At 40.8% G+C, this 22,241-nt stretch overlaps 1 protein-coding gene across 9 annotated transcripts in view; it reads left to right on the top strand.

Moving 5' to 3' along the window:
* The window catches only part of ENOX1 (ecto-NOX disulfide-thiol exchanger 1), a 397,458-nt gene extending 380,998 nt beyond the window's left edge, over nucleotides 1–16,460 (top strand). For all 9 annotated transcript variants that reach the window (XM_075489098.1, XM_075489137.1, XM_075489072.1 and 6 more), the window contains 3 exons: nucleotides 9,015–9,117; nucleotides 12,100–12,185; nucleotides 15,506–16,460. In XM_075489098.1, coding sequence (XP_075345213.1) covers nucleotides 9,015–9,117; nucleotides 12,100–12,185; nucleotides 15,506–15,637 — 321 coding nt within the window. In that variant the 3' untranslated portion in view covers nucleotides 15,638–16,460. The remainder of the gene's footprint in view (nucleotides 1–9,014; nucleotides 9,118–12,099; nucleotides 12,186–15,505) is intronic.
* Nucleotides 16,461–22,241: the final 5,781 nt, after the last annotated feature.

The raw sequence follows: 22,241 nt of genomic DNA, 5'->3' as shown, positions 1-22,241 counted from the left end.
CGAATTGCCTTTTTTTTCGTTCTTTAACTTTTTTTTCGAAGTGCATCATTCTCGAGAAGATTGCTAGAGCAATATTTGTGTTAAAGACCATCTGAAAGGGCTTTCACAAGTTCTCAGTCTCAAGTAAACATGAAGCATCCCCTCCTACAATGACTTCAGCAGAGGTAGTGGGCAGGTGATGCTTTCGTTCAGCCAACCATTGGTTTGCTGCAATTCCTTAACACAAAGTGTGCAAAACAACAATTACCTTTTCCCTTGCAAAACAGCCACCTTCACATCACATAAAACATCTGTGTTGTCATCAGGAACCTACACATAAATCCAGCTTTAGAAAATGAAGCAACCTGATCATACTTTTAAAAATAAGCATGAAGTAACTTTCATATTAGTCATCCGTATTTTGCATATGTACATTACCATAAAATAGATGTGCTCAAATACAATGAGAACAATATAAAGAGATAGTTTCAATGAGAAAAGCATTTTCAGATTATTGCTAGTTGCCTAAACTCAGCAGGTGAAAGTTATCATAGTAAAAGCTTTGTAATGAAAAAGTTAAAAGCATCTCTCTGGCAAATGGATCGGAAAAATAGGATGTCAAGAGCACCATAATACAATTAATCTTCACTCCTGAAAACACTTCTATCATGTAGGATAAATCAGACAAACTACTCTTAGATGCATAGAGGTGCATTTGAAGTGCTTCGTTTGCAACGTCTTATATTTGCTGTTCTAATTTTTCTTCATTGTTGTTCCTATAATTTTAATTCCAGATAATTTTTCAACCCAGTTGTCAACTGTTTATTTGTTAATACCAGTGCACTCTTAAATTTACAGTTCTGGTAAATTCTATATTAGTGTAATTGAAAAGTAAATTTCTATATTAGTGTACTTTAAAAGTAATGACAATGTCCTGTGGCTGACAAAACCAACACTGGTTTCTTGCATAGCACAAAATAAGTTATCATCAAGTTTAGGCTTGATCTGAATGAAAAGGTGACACCTGGTCTGTATCATTTCTAATGATAGATCAGTCACAAGCAAAAACTGTTACAACATTCACCAGCAGCGTAGCATATGGCAAATACATACTTTTGCATCGCTAGGTAGATAGTAGAAGGAAAAGGATCCTCTGAGATGCTGGGAAAAAAACACTGAAAACCAAGGGGGTTTTTACTGTATTGGTGACCTGGTGCTAACTCTAAAAGTAGCGCTCTGGTTTTAAAAGAGAGCTCCAGTTTTGGGCAGATGGTTGGATGCCTCCCTCGTTCCTTGTCTTATTCTTTTCATACGTGATGCAACACTGTAATTTGTTACTGTAAACTGAGTTATTCCAGTGCGCATAAAAAAGGCCGAGAAACCTCTCTATGTATAGACAGTGTGTCAGCAAGACCACCTAACTTAATGTCAGCCTCTTTACTGAAATCAACTCTTAGGCTGTGAGGAACCAGGACCGTGTAAAATATAATATTTCTAGGAAGTAGTTAATTTGCTAGCACAAGATCAATTCACTTACAGCAACAAAAGAATTATATTAATCAAAGATTATGAGCAATTTTCTAGTCATTAAAGTATTTTTAGAGGAGTAGTCAGCAGAGAGTCAGAAACAGTCACTGTAAGAGGACAGGCTGAAAGAAGAGCTGTGTAACACACACGATGTTCCTGGAGAATTTTGAGTTACTGAGTTCAGACACTTAACCAAATTTCCACATGTCACGTCACAGCACAGTGCCATAGCAGCCCGTGAAGGGGAACAAGCTCCATTAAAGGAAGAATTAGAGCCATTTGGCCCAAACCAAGCATTGCTGCTGTTGGTTGTTGCTGAATCCTGCAGCCCGAGAGAGGCAAGGTGGTCGTAGCTCCATGTGACCAACCTGTAGCGAGGCTGAGCACCTATTCCCCACAGGCACATGCACAACCACATGTATACAACACATGCATTATATGCATACATATACACATGGCCAGCCACACAGATCAACACAAACTCAGCATTCATAAACACAAACAACACTGATGGCCTCATCTTGCTCCCCTTTCTGACTGATCAGAATAAAGGTCCATTAGTGGGAAATATATACGCAGACTTACACATATATACAATATGGATCCCTCCAGTAACTGGCCTTTGACTCTCAGTCTATCCCGTAGCTGGTCCCTGCCTCACGCATACACACACACACACAAACAGGTCTTTTAGTCATTCCCCAGACCCCACGATGTCCCCAGTTGCTGTCCCCATTGTCCCCAGATGCCATGGCTGTCTGATCCCTGGTCCTACTCCAGCTGCTGTGCTCGGACCCCCTTACACACCCCCATGCACACAGAACAGAGAGTCCCTCACCCAAGAAAAGAGTTAGAAATTGAGTTTAATGAGTATAATGCACTGATCAGGGCCAGACAAGTGTAATGGCCCTGCGTAATGGCATGGCCAGAAAAGTGTAATGACCAGCAACCTGTTTACATGCGACCAGTCCCTTTTATCCCCTTCCCAAACCACCATGATCCCTCCCTTTTCCCACCTTTTGTTTCCCTACTAAGGACCCTCAACTAAGCCTTGTACAATCCCAAGATGCTCTTCCCCTACATCCCATAACAATTCCCATACCCCTATAGGCAGTGCCTCCCTCAGTCCGTAAGATGGTCCAGACAGCATTTCCATTGACTGGTCTTGATGGTCTCCTGTGACAGCCCTGGGAGGAGCTGGGTCAGGGGACTTTCTTTTCTCTGGTTAGGTTATCGGGCTTTCCCCATCTGTGATGGTACCTCTGTCCTTCTTTGTGCTTGTGGAGATAAGACTTTAATCACAAGTATCAGGAGGAAGCAGCAAGTGATGGTGGTTGGAAAATCCCTTCCGCAGGGGATGGAGGCGCCCATCTATTGATGACACATCCCACATGTTGTTTGATGAGGGCGCAGAACTGGGATGTTGCAGAGAAACTGCTGAGACTTATCCAGCCATTGGACTATTACCCCTTGTTGCGCATCCATAAGCTCTGACCCCACAGCTGATCCTGCCTTGAGCAGGAGGTTGGACTAGAGACCTCCCAAGGTCACCTGAGTGATTTTGCTATACTGTGATCATCTGAGTCACGATCACTGTCTGTGAGTGTACTCATACATTGCCACATTTCCAAGGAAATTTGATTTAATTTAAATTTAAACAAGCTCTTTTATTGTAGTTTAGCTCAACTTGGATTGAATAATTTTGTATTTACCATGAATCAGAACATAAACAAGGACAGTAGCCCATTCTCAACTGACAACCATGTTAAGGTGTCAGTAATTGTCCTGTACTTCAACCTTGCATGTCCCCATAAATTTAAGATGCCTGGCTTGATGTGCATTGAATCTATTGCAAGGCTTCCGTTCACTTGATTGGAAATTGAATTAGGCTCTATTCAGGTTAAAACAGCAAGATTAAATTTTCAGATGTGGGTCTGAAGTACATTTAAAGAAAGACCAGCAAAGCAAACACAACTATACCAGACTTTAAGAGATCCCCAGGTAAATGAAAATAAATTAAAAACATGCAGTCTTCATGTCACAGGCCAGTTTCTACCTGTGTTTGCAGTAGAATCGTCAAACCTGCCTGGCCATCAGTAAGCAGTTTGGGCAAGCACATCTGAAGTCTAAGCCCAGTTCTGTGGACTCAAAGCAGGTACACGTATGCCTTTCAAGAGCTTAAGGACTGCAGATTTGGTATCACAGGTGCATGGTTCTTTGTTCTACCAAAATCATAAAATTACCTTTTCTTTTCAAGTTTACAGCATCTCTCTGGCCTGCTGTTAATAGCCTGCAAGATTTTTGTTTATGTTTCAGATATATAGTACTTTCTCCTCCTACTCATTTTTTCTTATATGTCCCCTGGCTGATGAGAAAGCGTGGTGTATCCCTTACCCCTAACAACATTCAGCAGTTGCTCTGTCATATGCCTGCTGTGTCCAACATCTAGTCTTTCCTTCTTCTGCTACTGTTTTAATGCTTCAGACAATTGGCTTTGTACATATAGTACAAACACCAACATATCCTGCAAACTATTCCAGAGTCTGGTGGGGTTTGTTTTTTTTTTTTTTACTGGGTCTTTCAGAAAGCATAATATTATTTTTACCCCCTCACCACACAATTCTGCAGAATCCCGTATACTACAACAAAGGGAATGATGTCTTTGAAGACAATATGCAAGCAGTCATCATTCCCCCTAGATTTAAAGGTAATTATCAAATATTTGGATTACCCAGATAGCAGAGGGAGTATTTCAGCTCTTTGGATATTTGTCATTTGCATCCTGATCACATGCCAGGTGTCTTCAATGTCATATTCATTAAATCCCATATTCTGCCTTTCAAGCAGAGTCCAGAGCAACGGCAGGAGTAGTTTCCAGGTAGGGCAGCTACTGTTCAAGCCCTGCTCAGCTCTTGGTCAGCGTTTATGGGGAATGGCAAGTCCTCACTTCCCCCAATTTTAGGGATGCTGGCTAGCCTATGTTTTCAGGATCACAGAACTTTTTAGGCTAAAGAGCGAAGCCCCAGGCAAGAGCAGGCATTTTATATTCTGTCTGCCTTTTTTTGCACTGGTGCAAGACTGGCCTGTAGAGGATGAGTGATGCCTGGATTGAGAACTTTTTATTTAATATCATACTTTCCCATAGGGGGAAAAAAGAAACCAATGGAGGACTGTAATCCAGCCTAAATATCTGGGGCTTTCTGATCTGCTGGTCCCCTGGAGTCCAGAGCTAGCCTTTTGTTCCTACAGTACCTGCAACTATCCTCTGTAGAAAGCCACCACATCTCTTCTACTCTTCAGGACTTCTGTGTCTGTCTCTGGCAAATGCAGCTCTCTCAGGAGTCACACTCTTATTTGCTGTGTCTGCAGTGTGGGACCCAGCTGCTCTGTGGTGGGCCATGGCACCTTTTGGAGCAATCCACTTGCCCGTGTCTCTGCATTTGCTTCCGAAAGAAGCCAGGGTACATGGGAGAATGACACAAACCCGACTTCTCTCCCACCTTATGGCCAGGACATAGCTAAGGTATACCTCCATGTGTGAAAACTGCCATGTGCTACTTTCCACAGCCATCAACTCCATGTCAGTGGTGGTATCAGAGGTCTGCCCTTGGAAATGAATAGTCTGTGTGAGAAAATTGTCACTTGCCATCCTCTGTTTTATCCAGCAAGTTCTCCTGAAAGTTTTCCAGAAAGACTCTCTCTCTGTCTTTGCCTCCCTGGTTCAAAAGCAGGGAGTCCCGAATCAAAATGCTGGTCCCAAGGGGTGTCTGTGGAATCATAGGGTTTGTCAAGCCCGCAAGGGAAATTCATGTCTTTTCATCATCTGCTGATGGATGAAAGTGTCATTTGCAGGAAAAGGTCCAAGCTGGCAATGGTGAGAGCATCACACAGAATGGTTGCATTCATGCTGAGCAGCTCTGGAGCTGTCATCATCAAATCGGGCCTCCATGTTCTCCAATACCTGACATAATTTGTGAATAATGAATAGGGCCAGGTCCCTAATGATCTCCAGGTGTGATTTAACCTGGATTAAGCCTTCCACATACTGTATTTATATCTTGCAAGGTCATTTCACTTCTAATAAGTACTGGTTTGCACATGCTCAGCTGTGTTCTTGTCCTTTAATGCAGTAACTGACAGATGGTAGCAAAATATTCCTTTTATAATGAAACCTGCTGAAGGAGACTGCTTAGGGCCTCAGAAAATAGAATTTGCCAAATAAAGGATGGTCTCCAGGAAAGAAAGGATATACTGTAGTGTAGTATATATTAAATAATTTTTCTCAGGCATCTGGTGATCAGTAGCTTTTTCTCATGTCAGAGAGGTGAACTAACTGTTTGTTTCTAATTAGTTATTGCCTCATTCACCTTTGTACTCTTAAAAGTCTTGTTTCTGTGGGTTGGCATAAGTAGTGCCTCTAAAAATGTGCAAATTAATTGCATGAGGATTTGTCGTAGAGGCTTCATAGGTACCAGATTTGTATCTGCAGTGTGTAGTCAGATACTTAAGGTTTTCACTTACACTATAATTAGCCTGGTTTCTGGGTGAATTTCACACCCATTTTTTAGATACAGTTATGCCCATTTCTCTTAAATCACTATGAATTCCTAGCAGTATTGCTACTGAATCCTTTATGGGACCATGCACACCTTGGATTTTCTCATGGCCTGTGCAAGCTTATTTTGGCAGCTGAATACATCAGAGTAGTCTAATTTATCATTTGCTGTGAGGCAGGTAGTTTTGGATGGCAGAAACCTCTCCTTTTCAAACGTCCAAGAACCTGCAACCTTCTTCTAAAGCCAGTTGTTTGCTGAGTAGCTATCTTTGCCACTCTTAGTTTCCTCAGGCTCCCCCATAACCAATTTTTTACTCTTTTATCCTCTGTACCAACACACAGTTAAGAAAGACTTGATGTGACTTCCTTTAGCATCCATTTACACTGTCCTATAAATCACACAAAATGTTCTGCACAGGCTCAAATCTAGACATTAAATGAGAATCCATCTGTTCGTTACTCCCAATGGGAATATAGTTTCTTTCTCTGCATCACTGCTTGACAAAACTTCTAATCCCATCTGAAACTGCTCGTGTGTTGTGTTTGGGGCCTGTTATATCAAATACACATCTCTCTGCTCTCTCCTTCCCCTCTCAGGAATTGTTATTTTTAGACTGCTTTTCTATCTCTGATGGAGTCAAAAGTTACATCTTAACCTATACAGGCTCTGGTGGCATATGCTGCTCTGCTCTTCTGCTGCAGTATCATGAAATCTGTCATCCAGCTCTGCTCTTCTGATCTGTAACCCCCTTGTCATTACTGCTCTTATGGAGAAATTCATACGAACACTTCTCTTATTTCTGTTTCTTGCCTGGGTTTTCTTTCGCTGTTCTTGGATGTCATGGCCAGCAGTGGATGAGTATTTGCATTAGCCTTTGGCTCTATCAGGAGGGGAATCAACAGTACTGGACAACTTAGAGCATACTCCTGCTGTTATAATGTGCCCTATGCATTACAACACTACAGGAGTGTTAGTGGCAAGGTGATGTAGCTGCCAGAGTGCTCAGGCACACCATTATTTTAAGAGGGGATCACTGCAACTCTTGAACTGCAGACTCCCTCCTACCTGTAGGTGTCTAAATCTGTGCTGTATGTTTCCCTTTGCAGCCAATGAGAAATATAAAATAGGCACCTCTAAGGTCCAATTTATTTCAACCTGAAGTAAATAACTAAAATACACGACTACAAAGTTATTTCATTTCTACTGACTAAAAAGGCAGCAAAGGCTGACTAGCTTACATGTACACAAGTACACGTAGATCTCTGGCCAGGAGGCATGCCTCAGTTGGCCACTACAACTGCAGCAAACCACAGGTGGCTCAGTCCACCTCACTCCTCCTTCACTGTGGGCTAAGGTCTGTCGGAGCCCCTTGTTGCTGGGGGCTAAGGATACACATATGTGTGTACGTCACGCAAATGCACATACAGTTTCTTAGCTGACACATGGCAACTTGTTCCTCTTCACAATGCGAGGGAACGTTTGAACCCATGATGCATCTGAGCCATCAGGCACTGCGTACCAGAAAGCTGCTCCTTGGAGCCAGCCTATAAAGAGCACAGAGTACATCACTGGGGGTTTTTTGTGTTGTTTTTTTTTTTTTTTTTAATTGAGAATAAGGAAATGCCTGACTCTTTTTACCTATATCTCACAGATTGTGAAGCCTTTAGTCATCTATAAAAAGGCACATTTGACATATTTTGGAGTTTTAGATTTTTTTTTTAGCATGGATTATTCACACCTTCAGAAATGCCCTAGACGGACCCAAGCCCAGTGTCTCTCTTTTATTGCCAAAAATGCTTGCCAAGAATTTTGGAGCAAGGCACCACCCTGAGTGCATGTTCTAGATGGGCCACACCATTACACCAAGTAGTGCAAATTTGCTTGCATTTAAGGCTGCCCAGTCCCATGCAACCTCCAGCTGCTTACCTTCACTCCCCCAACCAGAACAGGAGCACCATTCCTGTACAGTCCCACCTCACACCACCATATCTCCAGCCCCGTGCTCTCTGCCTCCGAGGTTTTGAATGGACCTGCTGAGCATTTCACAGAGCAGATGCAGCAGCGTGAGTCACTGCCTCACCAAGGAACGAGTTACTGCATATCAGTTGCTCCATGGAAACAGCCCATGTATATGCCTGAATATTGTGCAATGCACTTTGAGGCCACTTACATGCCTCTGAAATAGAGATAATTTGTTTACTTCACATATACCCAGGAGAAGAGCCATCTGTGTCACACAACTGCCTGGGTACTTCTGATGGAGCATCTAACGGATAGCTTGGCTGAGATAAGGATGGTTCAGGCCACCTCGTTGCAGAAAAAGGAGCTCAAAGCAGGAGCCTTAGCTTGTTTGCCCTTAAGGCTGGCTTTCTTTCAGTCCTCAAAACAAGGTAGCTTTATGCAAACTGCCTATTAGGAATGGTCCCTGAAAAGTGCTGACCCCCAAAACGTGCCTTGGAATTGTCTGGGACAGGGGCCAACACCATGCCAGGCACTGGTCAAAGAGTGTAACAGGGTAGATGATTGTGCTCTAGTAGCTAGAAACATTACTAGTGACTGTTGAATTTGCTCTTATAGCTGTAGCTGAATGTTTCCATCCATGTTCCCTAGAGGCGGTCTTTGTTTACAGCTTTAATAGCTAGAAAATGTGAGTTTTCTGACCATCCCCACACTTTATGGCACATCTTTCAAGCTGTTATAATGAAGAAGGACTAGCAACAAAGTTATTACTTACTTCACAAGCAAAATTTCTCTTCTTGGCAGCTCTTGGCATAAAGGTACTTCAAAAAGTGTCTTAATATTCTGCAAACAAATCAATTATTTATAATTGTCTTGTCTTTAGATGTGAATTAAAGTAATGATCTTTTTATAGAGTTGAAAGGAAGCAGACAGGTTTAATTGAAGTAAATGAAATCTACATGACCACCTGGTTTTTTTTTTTAAACTTTATAGGAAATCAATGTATTGACAGTAGCATTGGTCAACCAAGACAGAGAAAAAAATTCAGAGAAACGAAGCCCAGGTCTAAAATCAGAGAAGGAGGCACTATTAATAGGTAAGATAACCCCAAAGAAGATTTTTGAGAACAAAACACCTTTTAACAAGTTTTTATTTTGCATATGTGTTCACATGCATCTTTGTGCTAATAAAAGTAAAAAAAAAAAGATATTTTTTATTTTTTGTCTTTGGCTTTTAGTAAGAGAAATCCTAAAATACAAGTGAACTTCTCCTTTCTGAAAAATTCTGCAGAGTTTAATGAAAGGATTTCAGGTATGAAGAGAATTGCAGGATCTGCATTTAGACTTGCAGCATGAATGTATGACGACTTTATTTACATCAAGATTTAGCAGGCTAGAATTGTATAACTTGATATCTGATTATTAGACAAAATGTTGAAGGAGAAGGGGATGGAAATAATATTAGCAAACTACCAGGCAAAAAAATATGTGTACTGGATGTATTAAGCAAGCCAGCTTTATGCTTTTGAGATTAGGTGAGGGAATTAGCAATATGAATATTTATAAAGAATACCACAAGGACTGCCATATCCTTTACCTAGAATAAAATCTTTAAAATAAACTCTTAAAGAGTGTCTAAAAGCTAAAGCTTATAGGCAGTGGGCCAGCTGACTGGTACCTAGCATTTAGCCACACAGGAATGCTGGCAGTACCCATGCTACCCTTGGAGGGAACGTGCCCCATTTATATACGTGCATGTTTTGCATTTGGTTTCAGTGGGGCAGGTTTTCATGGAGCCTAAAGGTCCAAAGTGCTCCCTATGGCATGGTTGCCATTCACAGAAATGCTGACCTGAAAGACCAGGTTTCATTTCTTCGGTTTGGTCTTTTCACAAAATCAGCGGTATCCCAGTAGGTGATAGTTCCAAAACTACCTTAATTTGTTTAAATGCAACTCATTTGCATCTACTAAGCACCAGGAAAGTTGCTGGTTTATTGCTGGGGTACGGGTTCAGACAGTTCAGACCAAAAAAGGTCATTTAAAAGTGAAGAATGTATTTAAATGTTTAAAGGGCTTAGTACAAAAACTTCCTGTGACTGGTGAGATGTGGAACAGTGGGATGCACAGAAATGTATGAATTGACTTAATTTTGCTTGTTATAATAAAATTTGGAACTTTTAATTGCAATGAACAGTATTTGATCTGTTGAAAGATAACTTCTGTGACAAAGGTAGCAAGGATGGGATTTTAAGAACAGAATAACGAACTTTTTTTTCAAGGTCACTCATTATTTGACTGTAACAAGTCTTGGCAGTGTCCCAAAGTGGGTCCCATCCAGCAGCTGTCCAGTGGCACACTCAGATAAACAGTGTAATCTCAGTCCAGATATTACTGGTCACAATACCTCCACAACTGGCTCATTGTTACAGTTCAAAGACAAAAGATTGCTCAGGATGGATTTCATGTTATCTCTCCCTCTGAGGCATGTTTAGGTGTGGCAAGGGAAAAATGGGCCTTGCCTCCATCCCTTCACTAAGTTTGTCTGTATTATACAAAATTCAATATTGTCTTAGTGGAAAAGAGCATAAAAGACAAAAAATTACTAAAAAGTTTTCATGGAACTCCAGTCAATAACGACAAAATATTTTCAAAGGACTTTTTATTTACATTATATGAAAGAGCTAGCATTGAACATCCTGAATTGAAAAGCCTTGGGAACACACATAACAAATACAATGCCACTGGTAAAATGTGATTTGAATACAAATTGGATTCCCAGTCAACCCACCCAAGTGTGATGGTCTTGGCTTTTGCTTCAAGAGCTCTTGTGTGTGTGCTTATGGTCACGCACAGCACAAAGAAGGTAACTGCTGCTAGAACTTGCCATAGTATAAAATTAAATACATGCCTCTCCCTTTGCAGGATTAGAAGTTTGTAAATGCTATTGGAAATACAAGGGAGGAAAAAAGGTGTTCTTTGCAAAGCCAGTCTAAAATGAGTTAAATTTTACTTATCATTTTCAACCGTGGCCAGTATTTGGGCAAAAATGAAATCCAAGATTATCCTAATTCATTCAGCATCAAGAAAGCAGTATGGCCTGCAGTACACAAGATACAGTGACCCATTTTTGTCATTTGTAAGCATTTTTAATCCTGGTGTTTATGCTTTAAATATAAGGAACTTCCCCTAGGGTGGTTCAGCTAAGAAACCCATCCAAACAGAGTTGAAAATGTTTGCTCTGATTCTTACAGTTCAACTCTCCCCAAACAGTAAGTAACACACATGCCATTTTGTATTTTCACTGTTTGTTTAGAAGAAGAGAAATTGGATGGTGCTTTTAATAGCAATTCTGATGCCCCAAATCTTGTTTTCTCTGGTCATCGTTATTATGCTGTCACTTGTTTTTCATTGCCAAAAAAATCTGTAGACTTAGATCCTGCCTCCTCCTAAGCCACTTTTATTCCCATACCTTTTACAACAATCCTGTAAATAACAATGAAGATAGACAGAACTGGCTGTCTTTTAAGAGAAAGTAAATAAGTAAATATGTCATAAAGGATTTGTGTTTTCTTCAGCAGCAGTTAGGGGTAATACAGGTTAAGCACTTTTCATAACCAGCATCAGCGTAATTACTAGAAAAATTTGAGGGAGTGAGGTTTCTGACACAATTATATGAAACGTTTTCACAACAGAGCATCCAGTGAAGGGGAAAAAAGCAATAATTTTACCATTACAATATCCACAATTTTATATTGGTAAATCAAGCATAAAATTGGTAGTTGAAATGCTTCCAGCAAGTCTTTGTTTAGAAATTCCTTTATTCATCAGTATGTTATCTTGGTCACTTACTTGCTAACTGCTGTCATTCCTGAAGATGAGCTATTGTGTTTACCATGTTATTATGACTGTATTAAAAATATGCCATTTTGTTATGTTTATTGGGTTGTGTAAGAAAAATAAGAATCATAATTCATACTGAAAAACCTGCAAGAACAGATTGTTCAGAATTATTTTGCTTATTTTAATGATATATTGTCTGAGTAATTTCAATACTTTGTGTGCATTTGTTTTTAATACAGGTATCATATCCACATTTCTTCACGTCCACCCTTTTGGAGCCAATATAGAATATCTTTGGTCTTATATGCAGCAGTTGGACTCTAGGGTAAAAAAATTTAATCAAAATCTGTTTTCTCTATAGAAATATTGTATTATTCTTTACTGCAGGTTAAACTCTTCATGCGTTTCCATTAGAAAGATAATGGGATATGGGGCTTGGGGGTTTGCAGTCTTTATTCATTCGCAAATTACAGTGCACGTGCTTGTGTTGAGATCTTTGCCTCGTGCTGCTTAGCCATTCTTTGTGGCAAAGAAGAGCAGAGCTTTAAATGGCAAAGACTAGCAGCTGATTTTATGATACATGATCTTGAAATACAGCTGAGGAGAAAGAAAGCAGAACAAGAGGCAGGTGTAGCCATGGCCATCAAACTGTGCAGAGTTTGAGGAGATGATTCCTTATTCTTCTAAAAGTTGTTAGTCATGGGTCACAGTGAACATGAACTTCCATGAACACATGAATGAACCATGAAGTGTACCCTTCATCTCCACATGGAAGCGGAGAGGGCCTCATAAAGGAATTGGCTGACCCTGTTGCTAAATTCAGAGACGGTATGGCCAGCACAAAAGTGAGGCCAACACACTACAGTGTGCAAAGTGTTTTTTAATGCATTGGTTCGTACAGCCCATAGTCAAGACATACCTGTAGGATAAGGTTCTTTGACATACTTTTAAATACCTACTGTAGGATGAGATGAAATCAAGCCCCAAAAGGGCCTGTTCCTCTCCACTGAATATTAAGCAAGTCAAGGGTGAGAAGCTCAGCTGTGAAATAGTCACCTTTGATCAGGTGAATGCTACTCTAAGCGCTAAACAACAGCTCTGCAGGATGCTAGACGGCATGAGATACTTAGCGGATGCAGGGGTCACCCTGCAGTTAGCCACAGCTGTGATCCACATCTGCCAATACTTCCTCTGGACATGGGGATGATGGTGCTTGCCCAGCTTTTCTTGCAACACGGAGTCAGGATATAGCTATGGTGTGCACCTGGACTCAGAATGTGAGTGGCACTCCTTGTGTGGTGGTCATTAAACACAGCTCCTTTGATCCTGGTAATATTTTGTTCCTGAACACTCCCTCCAGCCATGCCACCCATAGCCAAGATCACCTTCCAGCTGCTTTGATGGGCTGCCTTGATGGGCTGCATCATGCCTCTGGAGGATCCTCCCTCTGTTTCTATGAAAAAGTGTATAGCTAAAAGCAGAGGAGATCCTGAGCTAGAAGCCCACTGGAAATAAGACAGGTTGAATGGATGCATGGATGAGTGAGGAAGGATGATGAAGTTCTTAGGCACTAGCTTCAGGCCATGGCAGCTCAGATTTGCTAGTGCTTTACAGTCCAGGAAAATCCTGGACACTACAGTCCAGTGCTTTACCTACACAGTGTGGGTACATTGTGTACTCACAATGAAAAGGGAGTAGGGGATGAGGATGGTGAAAAACGGTGAGAAACTGGTGAATTTCTTTTTTTTTTTTTTTTAATCTGATTTTATCAAGACTCAATACATCCAGAGCTTCACACCTGCAACTATTCCTCTTCTGCTTCTCTATTCCCTGCCTCTGCCACATGTACACCTTCCTTCATCTTGTCCCCAGTTCCTGCAGCACCCAGTCTGCCCCATACCCTCAGTCATCTTTCAAATCCTTCCTTAACGCACAGCGTTTGGCTAAGTTTCAACTGCTTTTTCCGCTGGCTGACCCCTCCACCTCTGTATCTCTTGAATGACAACAGCAATCATTTAACATACCAGCTCCTTGGGCTCCAGACCTGCTGCTCATTTTTTCTGCCCACTGAGCTCTTCAACCTTCTCCCCTTTCACTGCTGCGGTCCCTTCTTGTGCATGTCTGTGGCCTCTGTCCTTGAATTTCTACTCACATGAGTAACATGTGGGCTTCTGTGAGGCTGCAAGCATAAAACCCTTAACTTGCAAACACAGCTTTCATGGAAGGAGCATTGTCTCCATCTCTCCGAGGTGCCAACATACCAGCCCCTGCAGCTACCACCGGACCTACCTGCTGCATAATAAACAGGAGCCGCAAAATTTGACCTCGCTGGTTTATTTTCGAAGTAACTGCTTGTAGCAACAAATTACTTTTTAATAGTGCAATCCAGAGATGCAATCTCAGAGATGAATTTCAATTACTTTCCATGGTTAGCCTGTCATTCCTCACCTGAACATGAAGAATGATAAGGTCAGCATACCCGTGCGGGCTGAGGGCTCAGTATAGAGCTCAGATATATTACACAAAGGTAACCAGCTACCCGTTACTGCCATGAGGGTATGTAAAAGATGGATCTGATTACTCTGGGGCTTTAGACTGCCTCCAACACTGATTTTCAGTGCCACCTTTAACAAATCATTTAATCTTTCTGCTGCACTAACCTCTTCAGGAAAATACAAGGTGACAGACACTTTCTCACCTCCCATGGGTGGAATGAGGTATAATTAGCATATTTTATGTTTATACACTGTTTTAAAAAGAAAAGTTTTCACCATGGAAGGTTCCTACTAATATGAATAAGCAGAAATATCATCGTTGCCAGAGAAGCCTATCAAACCATGGAGATACCTGTGGATAACAGACAGCACCCATAGATTTCTTTACTGTTCCTTTCATGACCATCGCTTTAGAAGAAGTAGCTGTAGGATAAAATGGTTCATTTTCCATGACTGTTCATTTCTTGACTTCCTTACTCATTATACCAGAAAGGTTGCCTTTGTGAAAGTGTTTTCTGCAATGAGAGCATCTTTCCCATTAGGAAGTTGACCAGTCATTAAGGTTTCAAAACCATAAAAACATCCTGAGCAATGCCGAGTCATGAACTTTACTGCTTAGTTATCTGGGGATGCTGAACTGGGCCAAACTGGGAGAAGATAGCGCCATGGATAGCCCTAAGTAACAAGATAGCCCTAAGTAACAGAAGTGAGCTGATTAGAAATAAAAGTCCCTGTGTTAGTTTTTTTGCAAGAGAAAAACTGATGGAGCTGGGAGGAGGATTCAAGAGCTCATGGGCTGAGAAGGAAGAATAGGGTCCCATTTGCTTCCTCCTCCTTACAAGTATACCTGCAACTGTAGTTCTTAGATGGACTTTGTACCACACTGTGTGGAGGCAGCCCCGACATAGCAGTTGTCATTCATTTACAGTGGGATGCCACTTACAAAAGCAGAATCATTCCTGCAAGGAATCTGCACTTGCTTTGGAGTCTGGAAATTCATGTCAGGCTAAGGTTAAAAAAATAATAATGGTTGGTTGTTTTCATCTGGCCTGGATTTCCCCCCCGCCCCCTATTTCTGTTCTCCATATTTCCTCTTTCCAATCTACAGGACAGCTTTCTTACTTTAATTTTACCCTTATTTCTTTCTCAGATCTCTGCAAATGAGATAGAAATGCTTCTGATGAGACTGCCACGCATGTTTAAACAAGAATTCACTGGTGTAGGAGCAACACTGGAAAAGAGGTGGAAGTTTTGTGCCTTTGAAGGAATTAAAACTATCTGACTGTGACTAGTAATGAAGCTATGCAGAAGAAGAATTCCTAGAGCATGGCAGGGTTATAAAGTATTAAAGTAAGAAATTTGGGTTTGGGCACATAGTAGTATGTTTTCAAAGTTATCCAAGCCTAATTTTAGTTACATTTGTGACGTTCTCTTGTGAGTGGAAATGTAGTTGTGCACCAGTTCCTAAAATAAAATAAAATTTAAAAAAAAAGTTTCAAAATGTGACAGATCTGTTTCCTATGAAAACTGAAGAAAGATACCACAGTCATAATGATTTCAAAATACTACATGTCCTACATCTAAGAAAAGCTCATTGAGCAAACAGTTAAGGAGAAAGATTGCCCGGTTATGGTCGCTAAGCTACAGCGATGTATATGTACTATGTAGTAGAACTCATTAAGTTTCGTTATTGAAAGTTCTTTCTGTTTAGTAAGAAAATTGAGTAATTTTACAGTGAGGAAAAGCATACCAAAAGAAAACTTGAAGATGTGTCTGAAGTTATTGTATTTTGTAAATTAAGTTATATGCTGTACCAGGGATTTTTGCCTTATTGAAAGAGGCCTGAAAATGTGATTGGAGTCCTCAAGAATGCTTTATCAAGAATATTATTTTTCTAATGTAACTATTCTCCATTACAAGTTCTTTTAACATGGATTGCATATCAATTTTCATAAACATGTAAATAAGGAGGAAACCAGTGTTACTGTATTGTATTTGGTATGTAACATTCAGGTTTATGCATCAAAATAAATATTCAGTTGCATTACTGTTACAAATTTTATAGCAGATATATTAATTTTTATCAATAAATATGACTTCTACCATATTGTTTGTACAAGTTTTTCTTCTGATGTTTTTGAATTTTTACCAATCCAGCAAGAGTCTCCTGGCACTTACCTTTCTCCTACTTAAACTATTAATTGCAGATGACTTGGTTAAATGAATTAGGAATCAAAAAAGAGCTTGCAATATTAGCTAGGATTAAAATAATTCGAAATATCGGTAGAATAAGTACCAGCATGGACCTTTGTTTAGCTGAACAGGTTTAATTTGTTTTTTCAGACAAGCAGCCAGGTTAAAAATGAACACCTTCAAATTTCCCATTTTCAGTGTTGCGTTGGGTAGCCACGATGCATCCAATTAGTTACTCTTTCTAACTCCCAGCTAATGCTTCTGGCCTTTGGCCAGCCAAGGAAAAGAATAACTCACTTTTGGTGGTGTTACTTAAGTAGGGACATGGATGTAAATTATCATTGAGGATTTACTGTCGAACACACAGTACTCCAGCACTCCTGTAAAAGCCAGCTAAAGCTGAAGAAGTGGGTGTATCAACCAAGCCAGGAGAGTATGGAAGGAATCGCTCCTCCCAGAGCCCTACTTTAAAGAACTGCCTCAGTACAGCGTTTAGCATGGTGCTGGCTAAGAAACAGCAGCCCCCTCCTAGTCACACCCTTGTGTAGGCAGAGGAGCCAGCCACAAGAGAGCCGGCCCTATAAAGTGGGGCACCAACAGCAGGAAATATGGCAAATTGCAACAGATGCAGGGAGTATCCAGATAGATGTCAGAGTGATGTTTCACTCAGGTTCTTCAATAAACAGCAATTAGTGTCAAATGCAATTAGTCATGAAGGAACTCTCCTACGTGGCTGTTAGTGATTACTGCTTTAGGACCTATGTCTCTTCTGGCATCTACCTGGAAAATAGAAATATTAAATGAAATGTTAACTGTGTACAAAAGGGAAAAAGAAAGAAGCTTAGCAGGTCTATTATGGGAGAAAATTATGCTTTCAGCCAGTACACACAAAAATTTTTTAAAGAATATGCATCTCTCATTATGGTTGCTACAGAACCTGTGTTAAGGTAAGTCACTCAGGTGAAACTAGTAATTATATGCAAGTTATGTTAATGAAAATTAACTAGTTTAATCCAAATAACAGGTCTTTCTTCTCTTGTGATCATACAGATTTATGAATAATTCAGGCAAAAATGTGTTAGGTCTGACAGCTCTTATTTAAGTACTGTAACATAAATGTGTATGGATGGCACTTAGTCTGGGGAAAAGAGATGTGAGAAAACTTTCACCTCAGCTTTCTTCATGCCATACTTATTCATTATATTTTGTCCTCCCTCTTCTCTTGTGTCCTCCTTTTTTTCCCTTTAGCTCATCTCCTCACCCACAAAACAACTCCAGTCCCAGATAGCCACAAAACATCTTAAAACTGACAGGACCTTGTAACGTAATTACCATATTTGCTCTGCATGTGTTTTCTCTTCCTTTTTGCTTCCTGGGTTTTTCATGTCTGTCTAGACCATAAGTGCTTTAGGAGAGTGACTTTTTAGTCCTTGTGTAGCACCAGCTAAAAGGGAACCTCCTTCACTGGCCTTTAGATACCACCATAGAAGATCTAAACTCTAAGTATAAATAGCATGTAGGCATCCTGCAATATTGTAACATATTAGCTGAGACCTTGAAACTTGGGGGGATCCTCAGGAGGATCAGGTTGGGCCCCAGAACTGGCTTTAATATTGTGTGGCTTCGTGGGGAAACAGGATTAAAATGCTCAGGTCCGTTGCTTAGCTGCTGAAAAGTCCTTATGGACATTTCCCTTGGGGGATGTCCATAAGGGCGATGTCCAAAATTCCCTTGGGGGATCCAGCTGGGGATCCTGAAGTGATACAATGGGATGAATATCAAGGAAACCACCTTCGAATGGCATCTAGACTGGACATTAGGAAGCATTTCTTTACCAAGAGGGTGGTCAAACACCGGAACAGGCTTCCTGGAGAGGTGGTCGATGCCCCAAGCCTGTCAGTGTTTAAGAGGCATTTGGACAATGCCCTTAATAACATGCTTTAACTTGGTCAGCCCTGAATTGGTCAGGCAGTTGGACTAGATGATCGTTGTAGGTCCCTTCCATCTATTCTGTCTCTTGCAGATGTGTTACTTATATATGGAGAAGACAGCGATGTTCTGCAAGCCAGCATCTAATTCTGGTGAAGCACCCTTTAGCCAGCTTGTCTGAGTAGTAGTGTCAGTCAATCTGATGCCATCATAGCCCAGAAAGATGTACTCCATATGAAGCGTATCACTGGAGGATGGCTGTAAACCTCTGGAGCAATGGCTGTGGGTGACGGTGCTCTTCTTAGCACTGCTGGGCATTGCAGCAAAGCAACTTGTGAAAATGGCATGAGGTGATGCCACTTAACTATGATGAAAGAAGAAGTCAGTATGTTGGAAAAGAAGACTAGCCTTTCTCGATGTCACTTTATCCTGATGACTGGAACAGAGGCTTGGTCAGCTGCAGCAGAAGTCGGTGTGCTTTCCCCCAGAAAAAAGGAAGACGTTGAGGTGGCCAAGTGCTATGTCGTGAAATGAGGCAGTGCAAGACCTAAAGCAAGTTTCTCCAGCTGAGTCAGGTTGAAGGAGATGCACATTTGGCAAAGACTCAAAGCCATTTACAATTAGCAGGATCCTCACAACGGTAGCGGGAAAGAAAACAAAGGAAGGAAAGGCCAAAGAGACACCACATCATCAGGCTAACCACGAGCTCAAGAGGTGAGACTGTGCAATAGCCTGGCATGCAACTGCAAGTTATGGCAGAAAGTTACAGCGGTGTCCTCTCTTCTCAAACAGGGACTAGTGGAGCAGGAGAAGATTTGGTTTCTAACTGCCCAAACATGCTGAGGGTGTTTTGCAGGGAGTTGTAAGCGCAGCTGGCTTGAACTCCTGTTCTTCCAGGAGAGCTTTTTAGCTCATCCTCGTCTTTGAATTGTCTTGGGGTGGTGGCAGGGTTGACTTTCATCAGTTTATAGGGCCAGCCTCTTACTGCACTGTATTTGATTCCCACTTGAAGGCTTAAGAGAGATGCTGTGCAAAATCTCTTGGTCAAATGTGCATTTCACCCTGCACATTCAAGGGAGATGAGCGTAACCTCTCAGTTAAACTGCATTTTATGCCCACAAGAGATAGCAATGTTTGATGAAGACTGCATTATCCCCATTACTAAAAAGGAAATGTCCAATATCTCCTTGTGCTACTGCACATAGTGGAGTCTAATTGTTTATTGAAGTGTGCATGTTTCAGGCAAAACTTGCATGTTCATGACTGCCAGAGCATCACATTCACTTAAGGAACAGCTATACTGAGATTTAGAGAAAATCCCGTATCAAGCTATGCTACATTTCACTACACATCATGTACAGTAAATGCTGTGGAATCTAAAGCTAGAAAATTTGTCGTAAGAGCATTCTGCATGGTTTGTTTAAGTCAAAATTCTGGTCTTGCAAGCATTGTTTTATTTAAAATCAGAATGGCTTTGACAGTCAGTGTTAGTGTGACAAAAATATTCTGCATTGATGTGAGCTGATTGGGGGAACGAGGTTTGGGGAGAGGAAGAGGGAAAGGAATTGCTTGGTTTGGGAAATATATTCTTTTTGTGCCTCCAGTACCAGTAGTAGCCAGGTCTGATACAGGACTGATGCCCACTTTGTCCACTTAACAAATGTATCTCAGAGTTCAGCATTTGAAGTGTGAGGCTTTTATCATCTTTTTCCTGTGAAAGGGTACAAGTTGTCCCTTGACTTGTCACTCTGGTTACCCTGATAAGATCTGCAGCTCTTTTACCCTAACTTTTCCCTCAAAAAGAAGCTAGAAACAGCAGCAAATTCCTTCTGGTTCTGTTCTGTAGTCAGTCTCCTCTGGAAGGAACTGCTGACATGCTCAGGAAAAAAGAAATCTTCCTACATTTGTTGGCATTAAGTACCGATAAAGCAGGACACGATCTGGAAGAAGCCATTCCTTCTTCCAGACTCTCCGAGAGCACAGTCAGTGTGACTGCTTGGACTGCAAAGGGTGACTATTTACTTACCGAGTTAAAACTGAATGTTTCAAAAACAAATAAGCCAACTGAAAAAGCGGCCGAATCAGGAAATTATGCTTACAAGGTGCAGATCCTCTGCCTACATAAACCCATTACATTGAATACGTGGAAATCCTAATTTGTAAACAAAACCAAATGGATACGCTCAGGAGTACCTTTGATTAAATGTTTTTCCTCACACTGGGTAATAAACATTGTGCCTGTTCAGACTTAATGGGCTGACTCCAATGTCATACTCCCTCTCAATAGGGATATCTGGGGTGCAGCAAGAGGAAAAAAAAAAAGTATTCCTTTAAACCTAGCAGAGAGCACTCCTGCAATCCTACCACAGCCATATTATAACCATTTGCTCAGACTTCTGGCTGGTAAGTACTTCTTGCCAATTTATGTACTTTTATATACATAACATTGAAACCTAAAAAAAAAATCATCCACTTGGACTGCTCGTATCTTAGCCATGTCACAGTTAATTCTGTAGTGATCCGAATAGCATATGGTGGATTAAAATAAATCTCCCATAAATAAATCTCATCCAGCCATAATCAAAGTTATCAAGTGATGGAAAAGATTTTTTTGCTTGATAGTTTGTTAGAAGAGATTAGCATTGTTAAAATTGTGTCCTTACTTCCTAATTTGATTTTTTCTGGCTGCTTCTAGCCAGTTTTGCTTTTCTCTGCAAGATTAAATAATCCTTTAGTACTGCATATTTTCCCTCTGCGAAGATATTTATATATTGTAGTCCATTTACTTCTCAGTATTCTTTCTCATAAACTAAACAGATTGAGCTTTTAAGTGTTTTGCTATAAAGCATTTCTCTTCTCTTCCTCAAATCATTGCATCCTTTTTTTTTAATATCCTTTCCGATTTTTCAACACCTGTTTTAAAATGCATGGAGAAAAGCTGTTACATGAATTAGTCTGATCAATGCTGTATACAGACATGAAGTCACATCTCTGCTCTGATTCAGCTCTTTGCCTCCTATTCCTATCAGACTATTAGCTAATCACAAACGTCAAAGCAGTAGTCCAAGTAAGTCACTGTTAGGTCATTTTCTTCATCCTTCTGGTGTAACAGATTCCTCTGCATAGATGCATTTCCGTATGCTAAAGCCTGGCTTTTCCATCCCCACTGACAGGCTTGTTTGTGCAAAGGCAAAGGTCTCACCCCATGAGGGTATTTTGGGCCTTAGGTCCCATGCATGGCCTTCAGGGTTTGTTCTTTGCTATGGTGAAAGTCTGGATAATTCTACGATGTTTATAGCCTTGCGTGATTAAAATAGGGTAATCAGATCTGCTGTCAGGATGTTAGCTGATCGCATCAGGCATTCAGAGGGCAATCGCACAGGCTTTGTCTAGACTAGGGTTTAAATGCCTGTCATTAGCACATATTAGCTGATACATTTTAAAAGTCTGATGCAGACAAAGCATAATGCCTTTAATGTGAAAAGCTGGCTGAGTTAGGCCCTTGGGCATTGATGTTGACACTGGTTTGTCTATTTTAGAGTTTTAGAATAAGTTAGCCAAGGGCTTGTCTGCAAAGACCAGTTAATTTGGAAGAAGACAGGCTATGAATTTAAAGGGCTAGTCCAGGACTCTAAGACCAGAAAGAGATTCATTCTCAAGTAGTTACCCTGAAATAGTTCTGTGTAATAGTATTATACACTTAACTAGGTAAGTTTTATCTTTTTTTTTTTAACCTTCCCCAAAAAACAGTTCCCATATGAGGT

The sequence above is a fragment of the Mycteria americana genome, chromosome 1, assembly GCF_035582795.1.
Source record: "Mycteria americana isolate JAX WOST 10 ecotype Jacksonville Zoo and Gardens chromosome 1, USCA_MyAme_1.0, whole genome shotgun sequence".
Lineage (NCBI taxonomy): Eukaryota > Metazoa > Chordata > Aves > Ciconiiformes > Ciconiidae > Mycteria > Mycteria americana.
The sequence above is the reverse complement of the archived record's forward strand: the minus strand, read 5'-3'. Positions and strand labels throughout refer to the sequence as shown.